The following is a 24,374-nucleotide window of genomic DNA, read 5'->3' on the forward strand; positions in this document are numbered from 1 at the left end:
ACTCCCAAACAGAGGCAAAGAGACAGATGACCATCCAATTGCTGACCATGCTACCCAATACAATGACCTTAACTTCAACGACTGCTTCATAGCCTCTGCTGTCTGGATTATTCTCATCAAAAGCATCTTTCCTGAACTGTGCAGGTGAGAACTCTCCCTGCAACATATTCTTTTGTCCCCGTAACCTTTGCCGCTCCCTGTTCTCCACCTGCCTATCACTTTGCTGCTCCCACTACACTAGTACACATGCTTTCTATCTTGCCAATGCCTCTGCATAGTCCTTCCTCATTCTCTACACTTCCCCCACCCTTCCGCACAACTGCCTTATGCTGCAGTTATCATCTATATCCTGTACCCATTCATCCCTGCATGTTCCAACAGGCAGCAGTAACATCTTTCCCCACCTCTACCCTGCTATCCCTTCTCACCCCCATTATTAACCCCAGCAAAAACAATCGGGCCTTAGTCCCCCAGATTAGCAGTGACCATGTGTGGGTGAATGTGTGTGAGTTGTCTAACTCTCATAAAGGACTTAGCATCAAGGCTTAAAATAAGCATTCTTTTTCACTGTGCCTTTCTATGACTCAACACCTTCTCTATTTGGTGAGCAGCAATCTATCGTTTCCATATTTTTGATCACAGATAAAGATGGATACAGACTTCACTTATTGTACAAATGCAAGGTGAACAGGTCACTTTTCCAGAAATAGTTGGCAGATTTCTGGCTGTTGCCCTGGGCTGTGGCGATGTTAAAGCGCCTGAAATGAAAGCTTTGGTACCTGTTGTGCTTGTAGCATCATCTCGGATCCCCTATGACAAAGAACCTTCTGATAATATTGACCTGACTGATTTATCCACCTGGAGTGACCAGCAAGCAGCAGAAGGCACAGTTATCTGGAAGGAACGCAAAAGTGGGTACTGGCTACAAAATGGTTTCCTTACACTTTGAGGTTTTGCAAATATTGCATCACTGTCCACTGGGATTGGGGCTAATCTAATTGAAAGATACAGACAAGCACAGAAATTTGCTTCTGTCAGTCATTAGCATTCTTAGGTAGGTAATGATGCCCCTCAGCAAAGTAGATAGCAGGTCAAGAAGGAAAACTAATGGCTGACGGGCATGTTTGCTGAGAGGGGAATGGGGACTTTCGTCCAAGATGTTGATCTCCTCTCCCAGTGACTGTTCAACACACTTGGTTGCAGCCGGCTGCAAATCATGGTTAATGTAACCACCTGGATTAAGAGGTCATCCTCAGTTCCTAATAGCAGACAACTGAACTGTTGAATGTAGTTAGTCTTGCACCGGGGTGGAAACTGAGCTAGTTTTTCGTAGTATCATTCACAGACCGAATAGATGGCTTAAAACAGAGACAATTCTGTGACAAGCCTGCAAGCAGATTTCTGATCCTCCACTATTGGGTGGAGAGTTGTAGTTTTAATAGGTCAGGAACGAAGAACATCAGAAATTGGCTAGTAGGGTAGCAGGGTACGAGTGGCACTTTTTAAGAATTGAGAAACCCTTCCACACGCCCAATAACTGATTTCAGAAAGGGGAGAATACACAGCTCATTAATTTCAGAGTGTAGCATTCATCACCTAGTCGCAGAAAGAAAATGGTGATATAGTATTACTTCACTGCAGAACCATCGGTTGAAAGATCTAATAACTAGTCTCGCTTATAACTGATGATAATACCAACACAGTGACAGGGACAGAAGCCTGTTTGTGTAGGATAATGTGCAGTGCTCTAGCTTGTGTGACAGAGAGGTGCTGAATTCACGCAATGGATTAACGACTATGGGCTGGCCAGCCTGAGTGTGGTTTTTAGGCGTTTACTGATGCTCATTAAGGCAAATGCTGAGCTGGTCCCCAAATTTCACCTTGGACACAAACAACTGATATATGATAACATACAGAACAAACTTTACACGATCCACAAGACAAATGGTGCACACAACTTCCCTCCCTTAGGTTATCTTGACACTGGTGTCGGGAGAGGCATCTGGCTACAAAATATGCCAAAAACCTTAAAAAGTGGGCCTCATACAAGATGTAACAAATACTAGGGAAAAGAAGTACTAGAGATAGTAAGGTGGCTGAAATCAAAAGCTGAGAGGAATAAAATTTTAAATTTTAGTTGGAATACATATTGCATAATACGAGGTGTAAAAAAATGATTTTAAATATAATTATTTATTAGGAAGAAGGGCTTAACACCAACAAATTGCATACTAAATTACTGAGAAGAGACACGAGTTTAAAAAAATCCATCATAAATGTTCAATATGTCCTCTGTTGGCTGCACAGATGACATCTAACTGATAGCTGAATTCATCCCAAACTGAGCGTAAGGTGTCTTTTGTCGCTGAAGCTACAGCAGCTGATATTCTGGTTTTTAGTTCATCAGTGTCACGAGGGAGGAATGTAAAAATATTGTTTGACATATTTCCACAGGAAGAAATCACATGGTGTTAAGTCAGGGGACCTAGGAGGCCAACAGTGTAAAGCCTGGTCTCGCGGTCCTGTACACCCTATCCAACGTTGAGGCACGTTGACATTGAGGAAACTGCGCACGTTGTTGTGCCAGTGTGGTGGTGCTCCATCTTTCTGATAGATGAAATTGTCAGAGTCAAGTTGTGGGAATAACCAGTTCTGTAGCATTGCAAGATATGATTGTCCTGTTACGGTTTCTTCCTCAAATTTATTCTACTATTTGTTCAGGAACGCGTGGCAGGCCAGGATGTTTGCCTTTACAGAGGCACTCTGTTTCTTCAAACTGTTTATACCACCGTTGAAAGTTCTTTGGTGATGATGGTTTAGCATGAAATCAAATATGAAATGCCCGCTGAACTGCGATCACTGATTGAGTTCGACTGAATTCAATAACATATTATGCCTTCTGTTGCGCGGACACCATATTGTGCGAGACTGGTTGCAGGCTCCAGGTCAGCGCTCGTAGTGACATTTAGCAGATTTTTTCTGAAACTCTAGACCATGCCGATTACATCTTGCACTGTTTCAGTTACCTAGTGACATTTGTCTCAATATTATTACAAGTTAAAATCGGGTCATTCTTTTTGGGTCACCCTGTATAGGCTGGAAACTGATGGTGAAGGTGTGTTTACAGCAGTAAATAATATGACAAAATATAGTGTGGTTAGCAGAGATTCTGAAAGTGAAATAATCTGGTTGAACAGAAGTGTTAAAGCGGCACACAAGCTATTATAGATCCCACCTACATCAGGAGCCACTATGACAGAATATTTAAGGGAAAATTTGAAATAAATTTCCCAATCATGTTATAATACTAGGGAGAGATTTCACCTTAAAGGCTACAGCAATTAGAGTGGTTGGTAAGGACAGATTCATGCAATATGGTACCAAATAAATTATCTGAAAATTATCTTTAGCAGTTTTACAGAGAACTGATCTGTAAGGGTAGAGACTTTGGAACAGACATGAACTTTTGGATTCAGTTAATGCTAAGTCAGGAATCAGTGATCATAAGGTAGTTACAGCATCAATGAATACAGGTGTCAATAGGAACATTATGAATGGTAGCAAGATATTTCTCATTAGTAAGTGGAACAATGAAACAGATTTCAAATTACTCGAGTAATCATCAAAGATTCATTCCCGGGACTGGAAATATTGCATACAAATGGACAAAATTGCGTTGTGCAATATTCCTTAGACATGTGTAGTCCATAAGAACACTGCACATGAAAGGCAAGTCCTGGTACACCACACACCTTTAATATATCAGGAAGTTTTGCATTTACATGTATTTTAAATATAAGAACTGTAACTTTTTTTAAAAAGAGAGTTTTACTGCTGGAATGTCTTGACTAAATAATCATTCTATGTTAAGCAACCTTGGGGACCCGTCTCAACCATACTCAATTTTGATAATATTTGTATATAATATACATAAGGTACCTATAAGAACTTCTGACAAGTTTCACCTCTATTTGTGACATGGTAGAGCAGTTTTTACAGTGGCCACTTTCTTCAGAACTGGAAATCTTGGTACTTGCATTCCTAAATTAATTTTTTGCACAGAATACAGAAATAATATACATTAGAAAGCAACACTCATGGCACAATCTCTCTTCAATCATGCTAAAAAATTTTATCACACGTTTTTAATGAGACATAGGTGGTAAGTAAAAGGTATTGCAACTGTGACTATTAGTCAGTGCATTGTCTGTCGTCCTGTCACAAAATTAGTGAGTCATGAGCTTTCTTACAAACATAATTTAGATAACAAGGAGATGATATCAAAGGTATCTAATAAGTCAGAGCTGTTAACTTTCAAAGTGTTTAACCTACTAACAAAATCTGCTGAATTACGGACATGATGTTCCCAGTTCTCCACAAAAGTTCTCAACAACAAGGCTACATATTTGTCTTTCCTTGAATAATTAAACTACACCCCTGAGTGTGGGGTCACTAGTTCAATATCTTGAATCATGCGAGGCATACAGCTGTTAAAGAGTTTTGATGTAGCATTCAACACACCGGAGGCAGTCAAGAGTCATCAAGAAATTTCATCATAATAAGAAACACTAAAAAGTGTAGGTGGAATTATTTCTTGAAGTACCCGTCATAAAAAGTGCTGTGTTAGTTTCTTTGTTGGATCTTGAAAATACAGTTTTCAGAAGTGGATGAGCTTTCTGATAACCAGTGGCAAAATTGGCTCCAGGAAATTTTCCATTGATGTTTTAGCAATTTTGAAGTCTTGTATCTGAGAAACACCACTTTATATGCAATTCATTCAACATTAATTAGGAACAATACATTTTTCTTTAGAAGTAACCTTAATATTGTTGCTACATTTTCAGATGTGGCTAAAATTATCCGAAATACATTAATGGAAATTTCTGAGAAGTTATGGGCTCTCAAATGCTAAATACTACATATTGAGAGTCATAGATTTATGAAATTACCTATGACATGTATAATCATCTACAAACAAAACTTGAACAGCATCTGAGACAATTAGGTTGAGACTACTAGACGACTTCAAATGAAACAATCCAATAAGCAGTATGACTCCTCGAAATAATTGCCCAAATATACAGATGAACATTTGCAAAAATTATGCATTGCAAATGTTGGTCAAATGACCAGTACAGGACTCAACAATGAATGAAAGCACAGGTAAAGAATGTTTGCAGTGGTTTTCATTTGTTTGTTCCTTCCTTTCTTTTTCTCTTACCATCCTTGTGTGTGCCTGGTTTATAAGATGTACTCAAATTAATTTTAAAACTAATATTTACCAGATGAATAATGTATCCACTAGAGACCTGCTCCACTTTTGCGTCTGTTATGCCTTCTTGTGTTATCTTTTGGACAAATTCATCAATATCTAAAGATCCCCAGGTGTAGTTTGTAGGTTTTTTGTTTAACATTTCTTCAACACCTCTAATCCGCTTCTTGCTGGACACTGATGAATGTGGTTTAACTTCATCCACAAGCACCTGGAAAAACGTTTTACCCTTAAATGTAAATTTACTTTAATGGAAGAGTTTGGACATCATCTCCACACTGTTCTCTGAGAATTATAAATGCAGTATATAAATTCTATTCTCCATCAAAGTTAGCCTCCTCCAATTTGGCACTCGGAATGAAAGGCTTTTTGCTGTAGTTTAGCGTATTACCAGGGATAATTTAAATTTAAAATCAATTAATAGCATACAGGCCAACTGATAGGAGGCTTCATTTGCTGGTAAGCATACCAATTTGACAATACAACACACAACAATGCAGCCTCTAATAACTTTCTCTGGAACTTCTAACTTGAAAGGCAGGATAAGTTTCTGCGTCCCACCTTCCAATACAGCTGAAGCAAGTGGAACCTACAATAAATGGCATTAACAGTGAGTACTGCATGTATTCGAAGAAGGGCTGTCAGATTTGTTTCAATTATGGGAGACCATCATGGAAACGCTGAAAACCTGAATTGGGACACACTTGATGATATGCACCAATTACCCCAAGAAAGCCAACTTACAAAGCTCCAAAAACCGGCATTAAGTGAAGAATGTAGAAAAGTATTTCAGCCCCATATGTACTGCTCCTGTAGAGATGACAAAATCAAGATTAGACTAATCTGAGTACACACAGACGTAATAAAGCAGTCACTTCTTGCACAATACACAGCCGACTGGTCAGGGAAGAAACCCAAAAATGTAGTACAACGATAAGTTCTCTCTAACGTGAAGTTAACAGTAGTTTGCAGCATTTTTATGCATTTGTAAATACAGACAACTTAATTTCTAACAAAAACAATGTGAAAGAAGAATCTGCTAATGATGATAAGGAAACTGAGAATTGTCACATATCCTGGTACAAATAATATCATACAACATCCAAAAGTTCAACACACGAGTATAGTAATATAGGTATATCTATGCCTGATGCACCTTTGTTAATAAATTTTGATAGAATGTATAACATACTAAATAATAAGGGAAAGTAAAAAGACACAATGGGGATGATAAACAGTGAGTTGTAACAAAAATGGTAAGACCTATGTGGAGCCAAAGAAGAAACAAAAAAAGTGCTGCAACAAAATATTCATTACCTCAGCAGCATGTGCATACTATTAGAACACATGCTACGTGAGAATAAATTTTCAGGACCATGTCAATCTGCCATAAAAAAGTAAAACAACTGAAGGAGAAAATGTCCACATCGAGAGAAAAATATAAATAGTTTCCAGATATCAAGTTTGTCGAACATGCCATAAATAAGCCTTGAGCAAACAGAGTGATTCAGCTAAGCTGTTCACCTCAATTATATCTGGAACTGTTGAAGTTATTGTAATCCTTTTCGATCATAGGAAATGTGAGAAAGTCTTTGCTAAACAAAGTAGTCTCTTTTCATAGCTACATTACTTACTGAGATAGTGGTATCAACTTAGCTTTCCCAAATGGAACTATAGGAATTTCTGATGCTAGTATCATTATTCTAAAAGAGACAAATTCAACAAAGTTTCACTCTTCATAATCTGGTAACTAGTGTTGGAGTAATTACAAGTTTTGGGATAATTAAAATATTTAGAATTTACTTTGAATATGACACTGATTGCTTCTTCTGCATAAATTCACTATTTCATACCCAAGTAAGAAAATAAATCATGCTGGATATGGAGGACACAGAGTATTGCACTGCCACTATACTGATATCAAACAGGCACATTCTGTTTGTGGCTTACACATGTGTCAAGAGCAGGTTGCTCTGAAAAAATAAATGTATTTTACAAACTGGGAGAAACTATATTTTCTACTTATGGAGAATGCAGATGGAACATGAAGAGAACAGTTCAGTTGTATGTAGAATGGTATTCTGACATATGGTGTCCAACAAGAATGACAACTTATGGAATGTGCAAAAAATTGTTATTGGAGGGGCACTGGAATACTATGCAGAGTGTAAGGAGCAGGCCTGCAGTGGGTGAAGAGGATGGAGTAGATGTTCTGGACCATGAAGCTCATAATCTACATGTTGTTTCCAAGGAAACTGCAAGTGCCTCTGGTATGTCAGCACAATGTTGGTTGGAATTCTGTAGTTCAGTTCTGATGTAGGATCACAACAGATTCTTTCTTCAAAGAATTCCCTCTATCAATGGAGTTACCTTTACCAATCACGGAAAATTAAATGTAAGAAATGTATGTTATTGAGACGTTGTCACCCAAACCTCCAGATGTCAACACACTGATCGGTACCAAACGCTGTGTTTTCATAGAGTATCAACCAAACACCGATTTAGTTTGTGCTGTGTGCTGTCGTGCAGTAGAAGATGTGTAAATGGTAATTAAAAGAAAAGCACGAACTACGGAGTATTGGCAAACCATATCTATAAGTTCTGAATGTTAAGTTCTCTGGCAGATCATTAAATCGTTGTACTAAAGGTCATGAGTTAGAAACCCACTGGAGGTGATTTTTTTTTTTTTTTTTTTTTTTTTTAGCAGGTTACACGTGAATTTGTTATGGGGAAGAACATTTTTCTGGTGTGTAAAAGAACATTTCAGAGTTTGTAGCGATGTTCTTTTGGCAGTCTGCTTTCGTTTCATAAGTTGAAAGTAGCAAACCTATAGCATACATATGTATAAGTAACACCACACCTATCTATACAAATGTACGCTACGGGTTTGCTACTTTCAACTAACAAAGCGAAAGCAGACTGCCAAAAGAACATTGCTACAAACTCTGAAATGTCCTTTTACATGGCAGAAAAATGTTCTCCCATTCAACAGTTTCACGCGTAATCTGTTAAAAAAATTAAATAGATAAATAAATAAATAAAAAGTAAATAAAAATCACCATCAATGGGTTTCAAACTACTGACATTTAGCACGATGATCTGACACTCTACCAACTCACCTTCCAGAGATCTTCACATTCAGAGCTCATGACACAGTTTGCCTATGCTCCGTAGTTCTGGTGTTACTTTTAATTACTGTTTATGCATCTTCTACTGGACGACAGCGCACAGCATGAACTAAATTGGTGTTTTGGTTGATACTCTATCGACACACAATATTTGGTACCAATCAGAGTATCTGATATCTGGAGGTTTGGGTGTGAGAATTATCATTGACCGAGGCAAGCTGATCATAAGAGGAGGTGTAATGTGAACATTTGTTGTGGGATTATTGGAGACTAGTGACTGGTAATTACTTCACTGAAGAAACGTAAACAGATAAAAGATAAAAACATTTCTTACTGGAGTGCAACTACACTATGTGATCAAAAGTATCCAGACACCCCCCAAAACATACTTTTTTTCATATTAGGTGCATTGTGCTGCCACCTACTGCCAGGTACTCCATATCAGCAATCTCAGTAGTCATTAGACATTGTGAGAGAACAGAATGGGGCACTCCGCGGAGCTCAGGGACTTCGAATGTGGTCATGTGTGTGGGCGTCACTTGTGTCATATGCCTATACGTGAGATTTCCACACTCCTAAACATCCCTGAGTCCACAGTTTCCAATGTGATAGTGAAGTGAAATGAAATGTGAAGGGACACGTACAGCACAAAAGCATACAGGCCGGCCTCATCTGTTGACTAACAGAGACTGCCGAAGAGGGTCGTAATGTGTAATTCGCAGACATCTATCCACACCATCACACAAGAATTCCAAACTGCATCAGGATCCACTGCAAGTACTATGACAGTTATGTGGAAGGTGAGGAAACTTGGATTTCATGATCGAGCGCCTGCTCATAAGCCACACATCACACCAGTAAATGCCAAACTATGCCTCACTTGGTGTAAGGAGCGTAAACATTGGATGATTGAACAATAATGGCGTGGCATGCACTGAGTCCTGGCCTGAATCCTATAGAACACCTTTGGCATGTTTTGGAATGCTGACTTAGTGCCAGACCTCACACTCCTCAGTGCAGCACTCCATGAAGAAGGGGCTGCCATTCCCCAAGAAACCTTTCGGTACCTGATTGAACATATGCCTGCGAGAGTGGAGCTGTCAGCGCAGCTAAGGGTGGGCCAAGAATTCCAGCATTACCAATGGAGGGCACCACAAACTTTTAAGTCACTTTCAGCCAGGTGTCTGGATACTTTTGATCACATAGTGTAGCTCTCCTAGAGGAAGTACCATTTTAAATACATTGATGTATGTGGTACCAGCATGATGGGTGCTCAGCTAATTATTCACTTGTTACTTGGAAAGAGGTCGTCCAAATCTTTGATGTTAGGGCATTATCAGTTGGCCTGCATATTCATCTAATCTGACACCACTGGACTCTTTTCTCTGGTCACACTCTTAGATGAAATCCATTCACAAGTTCCAATGATGACTTAAAATATTGCTTTGTTGCAGTACGCACAATAATATTAAAGGAAGCTCTTTAGTTCATATAAAAGCACCAGAGGCTGCAAATGTGTGTTGCAGCAGATGGCGACATTTTGAACACCTGATAACATAAACAGAAGTTAAAGGCAATGTTTATAACTTCATTTTTTTGTGATTTTGAGGATGAAATGACAAGGACATAAAAGGATAGATTGCTCCTAACCACATAGAGGAAATGTTGAGTTGCACGCAGGCACAATAGAAAGACTGCTATGCATCTAAGTTTTCGGACAAAAAAATCTTCCTTCTGAAGTAGAAAGAAACACACACACACACACACACACACGCACACCTAGTGGGGAAAGGACTGGCTGCTGGGTGCAGAGTCATGAGGCTGTTATGGGAGGGGAAAGAGGAAGGGGAAGTGGGTAAGTGGGAGGAGACGTACAGCAGGAGGCTTGTTGGTGGAATAGAAGGCATGTGCATTGCTGGAGTGGGAGTAGGGAAAGATAGGTAGGGAGAGGACAAGGACCACTTGATGGTTGAGTTTAAGGGGTTTACGGGAGCATTCCCCCCATCGCAGTTCAGAAAACATGGTGTTGGTGGGAACGTGCAAAGGCTGTGAAGCAGCCACTGAAGTTAAGCACATCATGTTCTACCAATACACCTACAGTCTTTTCCCCATTCTCTATGTTTCTCCTCTCCCTTTCCTGCCCCCCCCCCCCTCAACTCCCCCTCCCAGCATAGCCATATGACTGTGCACCTAGCAGCCAATCCTGTCCCCATCACATCCTCACATGTTACCACAAGTAGCACATCACCTATACACACTGCTATCCTTCCCCCCCCCCCCCCCCCCCCCCATGCCATGCCATCTCCTTACTCCCTCCAATCACCCTAGATTTCTGCACACATCAGACACAGGCACAGTTCGTAGTTGGCCCCAGTAGCCACCGACTGTAGCCACATGCACACACAAGTGAGCGAGAGAGAGAGAGAGAGAGAGAGAGAGAGAGAGAGAGAGAGAGAGTGTGTGTGTGTGTGTGTGTGTGTGTGTGTTTCTATTTCAGAATGAAGACTTTTTTTTTTACCAAAACTTAGTGTTTAGCAGTCTTTTCGTTGTGCTTGTTTGCTACTCAGCACCTCCTCTATGTGATGAGTAGCAATCTATCCTTTTCATATTGTTATTCTTTTGTGATTTTCTATTTGTTGCTGTTGCAATTTTGCAGAATAAGTGGGTATTTTGACATTAAACCAATTACACAAAGCTATTATTTGACGATCTTTATACAATTCTCTGGTTTACAAAGTAATTCAATTTTTGACTCGCTCCTTTCTTTCATGGTCTGCAGAAAGAAGAGCAGCACAGTATAATGGTAAATCACACTTCAATGCCAAATTCATTGCCTTGCACAACCTGGTATGTCAGCCCAACCACATGTAGCCAAATGTGATTATCAACAGTTTTAAGCTAAAAGTTTTTTCCACTATTCCATTTTTGTAAGTAGGTTCTCTTAGTTGTGTCAAGTTCAAGTACCCCATCAGTCTGACACAAAAGTTATGTATAACAACATGACCTTCCGCATAAAACAGCACTTGGTTTCATGATCAAAGTAGATATGAGCCTAAGATCTAAATACCGTGATTTTTCAGAAAGCAGTGATTGGATTTTGAAAAGTGAAAAGCTTTGCCATACATTTGCTTTGCAACTAAGAAGCTAGAAGCAGAAATTATTCTGGTTTCATCGAAAAATGTGAAATCAATACCAATCTCTCTGTAATTAATACAGTTATGAAAAGACAGAAGTCAAAATTCATTAGGGTGGAAACAGAATTACAATATTTTAAATGGTTCTAGAAATTAAGACAAACATCTTAACTGAATCATCCTATACGCACCAAAGAAATCATACAACAACAAATACTTAACTCAAAGAACACAGCAAATTAAGTATGGGACTGCGTAAATGGAAGACTTGGTAGAAAATCAAAATGTAACATCAGCAACAACAATTATTAACCCAGGGAGCATAAGTACGATCTCAAGTCTTGGTGATTATCAAACTAGTGAATCAGTTTTTACGCATGAGACCAATACAAATGAGGTAGACACAATTACAAATAAAATGCAAATTAATGTCTCAATTTGATGAGATGAAATTTCCCCAATTTTTTTAAGGATGAATGAAGACTTACTCATTCCTTTTTTAGTTCACCTGTTAAATGAAAGTTTAAAAAGAAGTCATATCCCCATATGAATTAAAATTAAAAATAGTTGATTTACTGCAGAAAAAGGGCAGTACTGGAAAATGTTAAAACTACCAACAAATTAGTTTAAATACGATCTTAATTAAAGTGGGTAATGAAAAACTACGCCAGTTCCTTATTTTTTTCATGCTTGCACAATGCATTTCGAGAATTTTCTCCCATTTTCAAGAGCATTTGTTCACAAGAAAATTTTTGGTGATATTTGCATGTGTGATTTGGTGCTTCTCCTGCAATGAAGATGTTTTTTTGAGGTTACACTACAATAAAAAATCAGACTAAATGAATCTTGGCATGTTTTTATATACTAATGTTAGAAATGGTACTTTTGTTTGTCTACTTACAGGTATTATGCCTCTTCTATTACACAGAATGTCACACACATGCAAATCACCACTTACACTGTTTGTTTAGAGAGAGAGAGAGAGAGAGAGAGAGAGAGAGAGAGAGAGAGGAGGAGGAGGGGGGGGGGGTAGAATATAACCTACATATTTATGAAAATTACTGCAGTTATCATATGCAGAAGAAACATTTGAAAAAGTTAACACAACGGAGCCTAACAGGTCAGCAATCCAGTTAATACCCGGATCCTAAGGAAATTTTCTACAATTTACAATTTTTTAATGAATTTACTAATTCCCTTACCTCTTTAGGCAGTATATCAGCTTAACCTTCCATCCTTCCTCTTTATGAATATGTATATGTGTATGTTTAGCACAAATAAATTATACAGGGATTTTTAGATATTACTCTAAAGATACAGTTTTTCAGTATTTTTATTTTTCCCCAAAGTGGACAAAATTTTCATAAGTCATAAGGAATGGTAGGCTATTGATTTAAAATCACTTGACCACAAGAAATACTAAGTGCTTTATTGTGAAATTTTTTCCTCGCTTTTACAAATTAGAGTTCACTTGAGTATGAAAACTTTCAAACCACACAGGAACACAAAGACCTATGTTTCATGGCCTACAGTAGTATCTGGTCTCTTTCCTCACTCCCTTTCCTGCAGCTTTCCTTTGTTCCCAACAGACCTCGTATCTTCTAGCTGGGTTTGTTTTCTTTTCTGTTGTTGGCAGTTCCTCAGGAAAATGACATGCTGCGAGACTGTTCGCACTCACAACTGGAGATGCTGAATGTGTGTCTTTATTTAGTTCCACTCCTTTTTGAACCAGTTACTTTGCTAATTTACAGATAAAATCTGCTAATGCACACTTTTTGATATTGTGAATAATATTGGCATTCACAACTGCCCTCATAAAAATATGGAAGAAAATCTTTCTCCACAATTTTACAGTCTTTAGCTGGAAGGGATAGTAACTCATTAGCTGATCTCCTTTGCCAACACCTGTTTTAGACAAGTTGTAGTCTACTACTATGTCTGGTTTTAGTACCTCAACATATCCACTCCTGGATTTTACACTGACTGGCAAAGCAGTCATCTTATGCTGTTTTGATAACAAGCGTACTGTGTTGACAAGTGTACATCACATTTGTCTTTCCATTTCAAGCAGAAAAGGTGTCCTTTGCAATGAAAAGTCTTTTCTCCTTTCTTTAGTCTTTGATTTATTAGGTCTCTAGGCAAACCTCTCCTGTTCATCATCAAAGTTCCAACTCCCACTGTATTTCTTTCCCATAGTTCTTCAATGACTGCAGGACTTGTATAAAATCTGTCCATGTATACCACATGTCCTTTTGCCAAGTAAGAGGAACATAACCTCAGCAGCAGGGATTTGACAGAATTGTCAACATTTCCTTTTCCTCCAGTATCAACTTCAACATTGCACATGTAACCTGACCTCTTTGAGCATCACTTACAACATACAGTTTTATCCCGTATTTCTCTGGTTTGTCTTTCATATAAACACAGAATCCAATTCTTCCACAAAAAGGACATATTGCTTCATTCACAGTCAGATTCCGCAATGGATAAAAGACTTCTGCGTCTTTCTATGAGAAAGTCCCAAACAGGTCTTATTTTACACAGAGGGGCACAGCATGGTTCTTGTTGAGGTATCCATAGCACATTGTTCACATGCAGCATCCTGAATATGGCATAAAATCTGTCTTGTGACATTATCTGAGAAGCAAATGATGAAGCAAGCACAGGGTCTACGGACCAATAACCCCTAAGTTTAGGTTACTTTACACCACATACATGAGAAACAATTGCAAAAAGTTGATATACTTCATCTATCCTCATTGCTCCCCCATTTCTTCAATAAAGCTTTTGGTTTGTTTCTGTTCTGATGGCGAAGTTCAGAAATAGTATCAGTAGCACACATATTTGCCTCTGATTTCAGTTTTAGAAACAGGCTGTGATCAAAAAATTGCAACAAACAGTCTAGTTATGTTGATAATGTATTGACAGGAATCTTAATTCCACTTGTTTCTTCAAACAGAGGTAATTCAGAGAGTGCATCAAAATGACACCATTCATTATTAAGGGCAGGCTGTTGGACTGAACGACAAACCTAACTAATAGAAATTCTCCATACTCACTACCATCATTTCTATCAGCAGCACAGGTTTCACTCTCCAGCTCACATGAGTCATCATCATCTTCTGAAAAATCGCTGATATCGTCCAAAAGATTGTCAAGTTCTGAGCCACTGTTCAAGGGTTCTTCAATCTCCAAGTTTGACAAGTGATGCCCATTAGCCATATTCACTATTTATATGCTTTTACAAACGGGAAGGATTCACACAATAGCACAACATGACAGTCAACATAGAACAAAACAACATTCAACAATATTCCAAGTGCATACACAGTTCACATAACAATGGTACCATTCACGAGAGGCTGATGCGCACTAGCCATAAATAGTGCACTTACGACAAGCCAAACAATTAGTCTTGCACATAAAAAAGGTAAAACATGCGTTTAAATCACAAACAAGCCAGAAGTGAAGAATGTATGACATACGTCCATCGGATTTCATGGTTAGATAGTGAACGTGTCTAATATGTTCATCGGCTCCAATGTATTAACTGGTTTACTATCTAGGTTGTCAGTGAGAATTTTTCTCCTTGCTTTTTGTGGTGTACAAAATTTTCCATTTCGTCCATTAACTCCATTGTATGTAATTTTAGGGTGTGGTGGAATGGCTTAAGATCTTCTTCAATGTGTCTGAATTGGTGTCCAGTGGTTTTTAAGAGTATTGCTACTGCTGATTTTGTAAACTCCTTGCATGTTTAACAGCTGATGTGTTCAGTGCATATAATTTGAAAATTTCTGCCTGCTTTTTCCCGTGCAGCAAGTTTTACATGTAATGTTGTATATTCCCACGTCTGAGAATTTATCTCTTTTTTTTTTTTATTACTTAAGGTGTGGATAATTTCTTTTGTAGTTTGTTGTGAAAGCTACTTTCACTTTACATGACCTAATTAGGTTTCCTATCTTCTGAGAAATGTTACCTACATTAGATATGAGGCCATACACTTGTTTGTATTATTGGATCCTTCTAAAGAGCCATGGATTCCTTTCTTTTTTGTTACATGTTTCTACATATTGTCTATTACTGAGCTGGGGAAGTCATTGGCCTCTGAAATTTGGTTAATGTACATTTAGTCCAGTAGTTAACAGTGATAAAAATAAATTTTATAAATGAAAACATTATGTATGTAACGAAATCCAAGAATACTGCAGAACCTCTGACTTTGTACAAATTCTTTGTGAAACTGTAGTGTCATAATATATTTGTACCATGTTTTGAGTACAAACACAAACAGTGTACATGATAATTTGCATGTGTGTGACATTCTGTGCAATGGAGGCGGCACATACCTGTAAGTACCCAAATAAAGATACCATTTCTAGCATTAGCATTGCGATATAACTTCAAAAAGACATCTAAAATTTAGGAGAGCCAGAAAATTACACACACAAACATCATCAAAAATATTCATGTAAACAAACATCATCAAAAATATTCATGTAAACAAATGTACTTGTAAATGAAAACTAATTGTTGAAATGCCCTACACTAAGCTCGAAAATAAGTAAGTGGTGTGATTTTTATTTTTTAAATCATTAGTGACACAGCTGCGAGCTTTCCTAAAACATTGATTATGTTGAGCAAAGTTAAGTAAAGTGTTAGAAAAAAATTATTGCATTGAAATTAGAAAACTTTCTTTTCAAACAAGTATTATGATAAACACACAAGTAGAAGATTTGTCCAACATAACAGATGGCCAGTTAGGGTTCTATGCAATATCAGATATAATTAGACATGTAAAGTGATGGTCAAGGGTAAACAACTACTTACACTGCCACCAATATAGATTTCTAAAACTATGTACTCATTTCAAGATACAAGCAGAAGAGTAGTTTAAACAAAGATGTATACATCTGTAACACTAGACAATAATGTGATAACCACCTGGCAAGGAATAACACAAAAGGTGCAGCCAACAGCCACTGTACATGCAGATATACATGGGGACACCAAATTGCTCAACTCTTGAAGTACATGAAAAGTTAAAAGGGAAAAATGCTATGAAGTGTCTCCGAGGGAGTATCTTACTAATTACGGTTTTTATACTTACACAGTATAGTATTTCAGCCTCAGGTCACTCAAGTTTTTTACCATTGTCAGTTTTGACTTCTTACAAAGATACTGTAAGATTATTTGACAAGTTTCTATAAAATGATATCACTTATTTGAAAAGATGCCGAAATATATATTAAACAAAATTACAAGATGGTAACTGTGTTTCTTTAAGGCCAAGTGCCTCATCCATACACATTTAAATAGTATTAAAAATTCTTCTCAGAGAATTAGGTTCACTACATATTGATAATAATATTTACAAGCGATTGAGACATACGGGGTTTTTAAAAATCAAAATCAGAAAGTTATGGCATGAGCTGTAACACGTGCAAAAACAATCCAAAAATATATCTTTCATATATTTGTGGAGATCAAAATAAATAAATAAATAAATAAATAAAATATTCTTTCGATGAAAATTAATTTTGTGTGCCTCAGAGCAAAACTAAATTACAGGTTCTAGTTATTTCAGTATTTGGATTGCAGAAAACAGACATTGTTACATACTGTACTTTATATCTGAGACAAACAGATTTCAAAATGTATAACGAAACGTTAAAAGTGAATATCTACTGATGTACTTTAGCATTTGGTAACACAGATTGCTTCAGTTTAGTTTATATCAGGATATTTATTGTTATAAACTTTCCAAACAACTTATAAGTTCTAAACACTACAATACATTTCTTACAAACAAATAAATTCAAAATTGCTTCTCATTATTACAACCTAAATATAAAGTTTTTCTCCCTAGCTCAAATAATGAATACATGAATACATGTCTGGTGACCACTCATTCCATTGCAGCTTGTGTTGATAGGGCTCTTGCAGGCACTGACAGCTAGTTACTGAACTACCACTTTGATGACTATTAACACCTCTGGATCCAAATGCCATCAATTTTGTGAAAGAAAAATCTGTCATGGACTATATTTTCCAATGTTATGATAATTACTTATTACCTAATCATTTCTAAGCATCATACCCTATTTCTACACAAAATATTACAATTACCCAACATACAAAGTGGACAAATGGTCTTCCAATATAACCAATTCAGTGTAACAAAAAAGCTACTACTATTTAAGGTCATTGTTACTTAACAGTGCAAATAAAGCACGTGTGAAACAAAAGTTCTGGAGACTGTGAGGCAACGAGCTTTTTTGGACATCAAAAGCTCTCCCAGTTCCACTGAATCTTGCTGACTGAATGTCAGATGTCAGAGAGTGACACAAATACTGCGAAAAAGTGCCATGATTAGCAGAGATTAACACTGTCAGAGATAAAACTTTACTACTTAACTGTTGCCTGTCTAAGAGAGAACTTTTCCACTGATTCTGTAAAGCTATTGCCCATGTATCACTGTTTCTTGGCTTGTTTTCTTTTAAAAACTGGTCTGATGCCATGTTTCTGTAAAACCTTTTCTATCTGATCAGCTATTCTTAATAATTTCTCTCTGCCTATCCTGTTCCTTATTTATGTCACTCTCCAACATCCAATCTATCAGTCGGAAAGGCTCAGGGGCACCAGGAGCAGCTCAGTAGACGCCCAACAAAGCTTTGAACAACCATCAGTAACATCAAATATTGTCACGTAGAAGAAGCTGTAATCAGATGAATGACGAACACTAACTTCACGTAACGAAGGTTTATTCAGCACTTGCACATACAAGAGCGCGGAGCGAACTGCCTCTGGCTGGAACACACACAGTATATATACAGTTCAGAACATTCCACTACAATGATTCTTGATATTTGTGGATACTTCTAGAATGTACTTGAACTGAATATAGAAATTAAAATTATACAGTCCACGTTAGTTTGGAACTCACGACCCTCCATGCAACAGTTTAGTATTATAAACTACTACACTACGGTGCTACTCAACTTCTTCTGCAACATTGCTCTCTCCTTAAGAGGACAACGTCAGGGTGTTATGTCCTCCTAGTCTGGGAATGCGTCATTGGTCCTGCATACTCCGATTCCTGATGACTGATTCCCGCCCTGGCGGTGATCATCTTACAACTTCTTTCTCTGCTATGCTCTAAGTCACCTTTCCGCTTGTTGCCTGTTGTTAGAGCTTCGAATTTACCCTGGGTTGCAGGATCCTTGCAGGGCTTCTTTCGGATGTGGACCGTATCTCTGATCTTTCGTTGTCTTGTGTCGGTGTCGAAATCTTCAACTTCATAAGTAACATCAGACAACTGTCTTACAACCTTATAAGATCCAAAGTGGCACCTGAGGAGCTTCTAGAGAGACCAACCTTCTGAACAGGAGTGAAGATCCACCCGATGTCACCAGGTTGGTAGACAACAGGGCGGTGGATCGCATCATACCTTCAACGATAGTTTTCTTGAGCCTGCAGCATGCGGAGTCGAGCTAAGTGCCGAGCGTCCTCAGCTCTGGTTAACACGTGGCCGATATAGTCGTCGTCTACACCATCACGACAGAACACAGTGTCCATCGTCGTAGTCGCCTCACGCCCATGTATCAGGAAAAATGGCGTAAATCCTATGGTGTATTGTTTGGTGGTGTTGTAGGGAAATGTCACGAAAGGTAGCACCTCATCCCGGTTGCTCTGCTCAACATTGACGAACATTGATAGCATGTTGGCCAAGGTCTTATTAAGGTGTTCAGAAAGCCCGTTACTTTTTGGATGGTAGACAGTCGCCATGTGATGAGTAATATTGGACCGACAGTTTATCTCTGTCACAAGATTTGACTTAAAAACTTTCCCTCAACCCGTAATTAGTGCCCTTGGGGCACTATGTTTTAATGCAATGAATTCCACAATGAATTTGTCTACCTCAGATGCTTCGGCTGTTTTCTCGGCTTTTGCAATGGCATAGCATGTCAGATAATCATTGCAAACACTAATCCATCTATTGCCACTAGTAGACATTGGAAATCGTCCATGGAGGTCAATCCCAACACGCTGGAAAGATGTTTCGGCTGGTGGAGTTGGAATGAGTCTGGCAGATGGTTTATCCTCTGGCACTCTCGACAGTGTGATACATAGTAACAGACACTCTTAAAAAAAAAAAAAAAAAAAAAAACCTAGCCAGAAAAGTCTCTTGCAGATTCTATACTAAACCTACGGCCTTAGGTGTGTCATGGAATTTCTGTAGAACATCTAATCATATGTGAGTTGCCTTCCATACAGATACTGCCGAAATTTGCACATGACCCAGATCACAGCAAGACTTTCTCTTTCAGTGGCTGAGTAGTTTCTCTCAGTTTTTGTGTGTGTACTAGAAGCATAGGCTATAACCTTCTGTTTACCATCCAAAATTTGCACCAGAACAGCACCGATCCCATACCCAATGGCACCTGTGTGTAGTTCTGTAGGTGCTCTCTCATCATACAGACCAAGTACAGGATCAGTTGTCAGAGCTTTTCACAGCACATTGAAAGAATCTTGTTGAGCACCACCCCAGATAAATTTAGCATCGACTTCAAACAACTCTTGGAGTGGCAGGGCTTTGATACAAAAGTCTTTGACGATACAATGGTAATAAGAACATCATGGAACTTGGAGACTGAAGAGAGAGCTGAGAGAATCTGAACAGATAACATACTGTATCCGCTGATGGCGACGGATGTATTGGACAGCCTGGAGAACAGCGTAAAGCTCTGCAGTATAAACTGAACACTGGTCAGGAAGCCGAAATCGATTTGGGGTGTCGCCAACAATACAGGCACTCCCTACACCTAACGATGTTTTTGAGCCGTCAGTGTAAATAAATGTGGCTTCCTTCATTTGTGCACATAGAGCAGAAAATGCCCGACGATAAACAAGTGAAGGGGTACCATCCTTGGGAAACTGACAAAGGTCACAGAGCAGGCAGGTCCGGGGATGGAGCCAAGGCGGTGCTGTACCCCAAGTTGTCAAGAAAGTTTTAGGAAAGCGGAAGGAAAGAGAATGGATCAGTTGACGGAAGCGGACTCCCGGTGGTAGTACGGAGGAAGGGCGGCCTGCATACCCTAAATCCAAGGAGGCATAAAAAAAAAATGTCATGGGCTGGATTAGCAGGCATGGAAGATAAATGGCTAGCATAACGACTCAGAAGGACAGCTCGCCGATTGGACAGTGGAGGTTCAGCAGTCTCAGCATAAAGGCTTTCCACAGGGCTGGTGTAAAAAGCTCCAGACACTAAACGTAATCCACGGTGGTGGACAGAGTCGAAATACTAAATGTCTTTTTCCAAAGTTGTTTCACAGAGGAAGATTGCACTGTAGTTCCTTCTCTAGATTGTCGCACAAATGACAAAATGGTAGATATCGAAATAGACGACAGAGGTATAGAGAAACAATTAAAATCGCTCAAAAGAGGAAAGGCCTCTGGACCTGATGGGATACCAGTTCAATTTCACACAGAGTACGCAAAGGAACTTGCCCCCCTTCTTGCAGCGGTGTACCGTAGGTCTCTAGAAGAGCGTAGCGTTCCAAAGGATTGGAAAAGGGCACAGGTCATCCCCGTTTTCAAGAAGGGACGTCGAACAGATGTGCAGAACTATAGACCTATATCTCTAACGTCGATCAGTTGTAGAATTTTGGAACATGTATTGTGTTCGAGTATAATGACTTTTCTGGAGACGAGAAATCTACTCTGTAGGAATCAGCATGGGTTTCGAAAAAGACAGTCACCACCAACAATGGAGAGAAGTCTTCCGAAGTAAGAGTGATTTCAGGTGTGCCGCAGGGGAGTGTCATAGGACCGTTGCTATTCACAATATACATAAATGACCTGGTGGATGACATCGGAAGTTCACTGAGGCTTTTTGCAGATGATGCTGTGGTGTATCGAGAGGTTGTAACAATGGAAAATTGTACTGAAATGCAGGAGGATCTGCAGCGAATTGACGCATGGTGCAGGGAATGGCAATTGAATCTCAATGTAGACAAGTGTAATGTGCAGCGAATACACAGAAAGATAGATCCTTTATCATTTAGCTACAAAATAGCAGGTCAGCAACTGGAAGCAGTTAATACCATAAATTATCTGGGAGTACGCATTAGGAGTGATTTAAAATGGAATGATCATATAAAGTTGATTGTCGGTAAAGCAGATGCCAGACTGAGATTCATTGGAAGAATCCTAAGGAAATGCAATCCGAAAACAAAGGAAGTAGGTTACAGTACGCTTGTTCGCCCACTGCTTGAATACTGCTCAGCAGTGTGGGATCCGTACCAGATAGGGTTGATACAAGACACAGAGAAGATCCAACGGAGAGCAGTGCACTTCGTTACAGGATCATTTAGTAATCGCGAAAGCGTTACGGAGATGATAGATAAACTCCAGTGGAAGACTCTGCAGGAGAGACGCTCAGTAGCTCGGTACGGGCTTTTGTCAAAGTTTCGAGAACATACCTTCACCGAAGAGTCAAGCAGTATATTGCTCCCTCCTACGTATATCTCGCGAAGAGACCATGAGTATAAAATCAGAGAGATTAGAGCCCACACAGAGGCATACCGACAATCCTTCTTTCCAAGAACAATACGAGACTGGAATAGAAGAGAGAACCGATAGAGGTACTAAAGGTACCCTCCGCCACACACCGTCAGGTGGCTTGCGGAGTATGGATGTAGATGTAGATGTAGATGTAGATGTAGACGCCGAAGAATAGACGGCCGAGCAGAGGAGTCAACTATGCTTCCATAGTCCAATTTCGAGCGCACTAAGGCGTGATAGAGGCGGAGAAAGACCACTCGGTCCGCTCCCCAGGAGGTACCATTCAGGACACGGAGGGTGTTGAGGGATCGCAGACAGCGAGCCGAAAGATAGGAAACGTGGGAGGACCAGCACAGTTTTCTGTCAAACATAAGAACCAAGAATTTAGAGACGTCAGAAAACGGAAGGTTGACAGGCCCTAAATGTAAGGAAGGTGGAAGAAACTCTGTACGACGCCAAAAATTAACACAAACGGTCTTACTGGGAGAAAAGCGGAAGCCTGTTTCGATGCTCCAAGAGTGGAGGCAATCGAGACAGCTTGAAGACATCGTTCAAGAAGGCTGGTCCATTGAGATCTGTAGTAGATCGCAAAATCGATGCTCCAAGAGTGGAGGAGATTGGAGACAGCCTTGAAGACGTCATTCAAGAAGGCTGGTCCGCTGAGAGCTGTAGTAGATCGCAAAATCGTCCACAAAGAGGGAGCCCAAGACATCAGGAAGGAGACAATCCATAATTGGATTTATGGCAATGGCAAACAATACAACACTTAGCACGGAGCCCCGGGGTACCCCGTTTTCTTGGGAGAAAGTACAGGAGAGAGTAGTGTTCACCCGCACTTTAAATGTGTGCTCTGCCATAAATTCACGAAGAAAAAGGGGCAACCGACCGCAAAAGCCCCAAGAGAACAGTGTGCGGAGGATGCCTGTCCTCCAACAGGTATCGTATGCTCTCTCCAGATCAAAAAATATTGCTACTGTTTGGCGTTTCCGGAGAAAATTGTTCATGATATAAGTGGAGAGAGAAACAAGATGGTTAACTGCAGAACGATGCTCTCGGAAACCGCATTCGGCAGGTGTTAAAAGACTGCAGGACTCCAGCCACCAAACTAAACGACAATTCACCATACGCTCCAAAACCTTACATACACTACTAGCTAGAGGGGAGGTGTTTGTCCATGCCAGGTTTCGCAACAGGAACGACGATAGCTTCCCGCCATCGTCTGGAAAAAGTACTGTCGATCCAAATTCGATTATAAAGGCGAAGGAGGTAACGCAGACTATGGTATGATAAATGCAGCAACATTTGGATGTGGATACCATCCGGTCCTGGGGCGGAGGAGCGAGAAGAGGAGAGTGCATGTTGGAGTTCCTGCATGGAGAAAACAGTATTGTAGCTTTCGCGATTTTGAGAGGAGAAAGCATGAGGTCGCACTTCCGCTGCACGTTTCTTCGGAGGAAACGCTGGCGGGTAATTTGAAGAGCTCGAAATCTCAGCAAAGTGTTGACCCAATGAGTTAGAAATTACGACCGGGTCCACTAATGTATCATGCGTGACAGTGAGCCCAGAGACTGGAGAGAACCTAGGCGGGCCTGATAATCGTCGAATCCGACTCCAAACTTCCGAGGAGGGAGTGAAGTTGTTAAATGAGCCAGTAAAGAAGTCCCAGCTTGCCTTCATGCTATCGCGGATGACACGACGACACCGTGCACGGAACTGCTTATAGCGGATACAGTTGGCCAATGTAGGATGGTGTCTGAAAACGCGAAGAGCACGTCGCCGCTCACGTATTGCGTCACGGCATGCCTCGTTCCACCAAGGAACTGGGGGGCACCTGGGCAATTCGGAGGTGCGAGGTATTGAACGTTCTGCAGCTGTAAGAGTAAAGTCTGTAATATGAGTGACCTCATCGTCGACGCTAGGAAAGTGACGGTCATCGAATGTCGCTAGAGACGAAAAAAGTGTCCAATCGGCTTGGGCAAACTTCCAGTGTCTCGGGCGCATATATGGCAGTTGTGGCTGCAATCGAAGGACACATGGAAAGTGGTCACTCGAGTGTGTATCAGCAAGGGCGAACCATTCAAAACGCCGAGCTAGCGGAACAGTACCGACTGAAAGGTCCAAATGAGAGAAATTTGTCGTGGAGGCAGGGAAAAATGTAGGGTCCCCAGTGTTGAGGCAAACAAGATCCGCTTGGTGGAAGACGTCTAGCAATAGTGAGCCACGCGGACAAGGATGTGGAGATCCCCAAAGTGGGTGGTGTGCATTGAAGTCCCCAAC

General features: G+C 39.8%; 1 protein-coding gene across 1 annotated transcript in view; it reads right to left on the reverse strand.

Moving 5' to 3' along the window:
- The window catches only part of LOC126176644 (integrator complex subunit 9), a 129,264-nt gene that overhangs the window by 14,005 nt on the left and 90,885 nt on the right, over positions 1 to 24,374 (reverse strand). Inside the window, exon 12 of the mRNA XM_049923805.1 lies at positions 5,283 to 5,483. Within this exon, the coding sequence (XP_049779762.1) occupies positions 5,283 to 5,483 (201 nt within the window). The remainder of the gene's footprint in view (positions 1 to 5,282; positions 5,484 to 24,374) is intronic.

This window comes from Schistocerca cancellata, chromosome 1 (assembly GCF_023864275.1).
Source record: "Schistocerca cancellata isolate TAMUIC-IGC-003103 chromosome 1, iqSchCanc2.1, whole genome shotgun sequence".
Taxonomy (NCBI): Eukaryota; Metazoa; Arthropoda; class Insecta; order Orthoptera; family Acrididae; genus Schistocerca; species Schistocerca cancellata.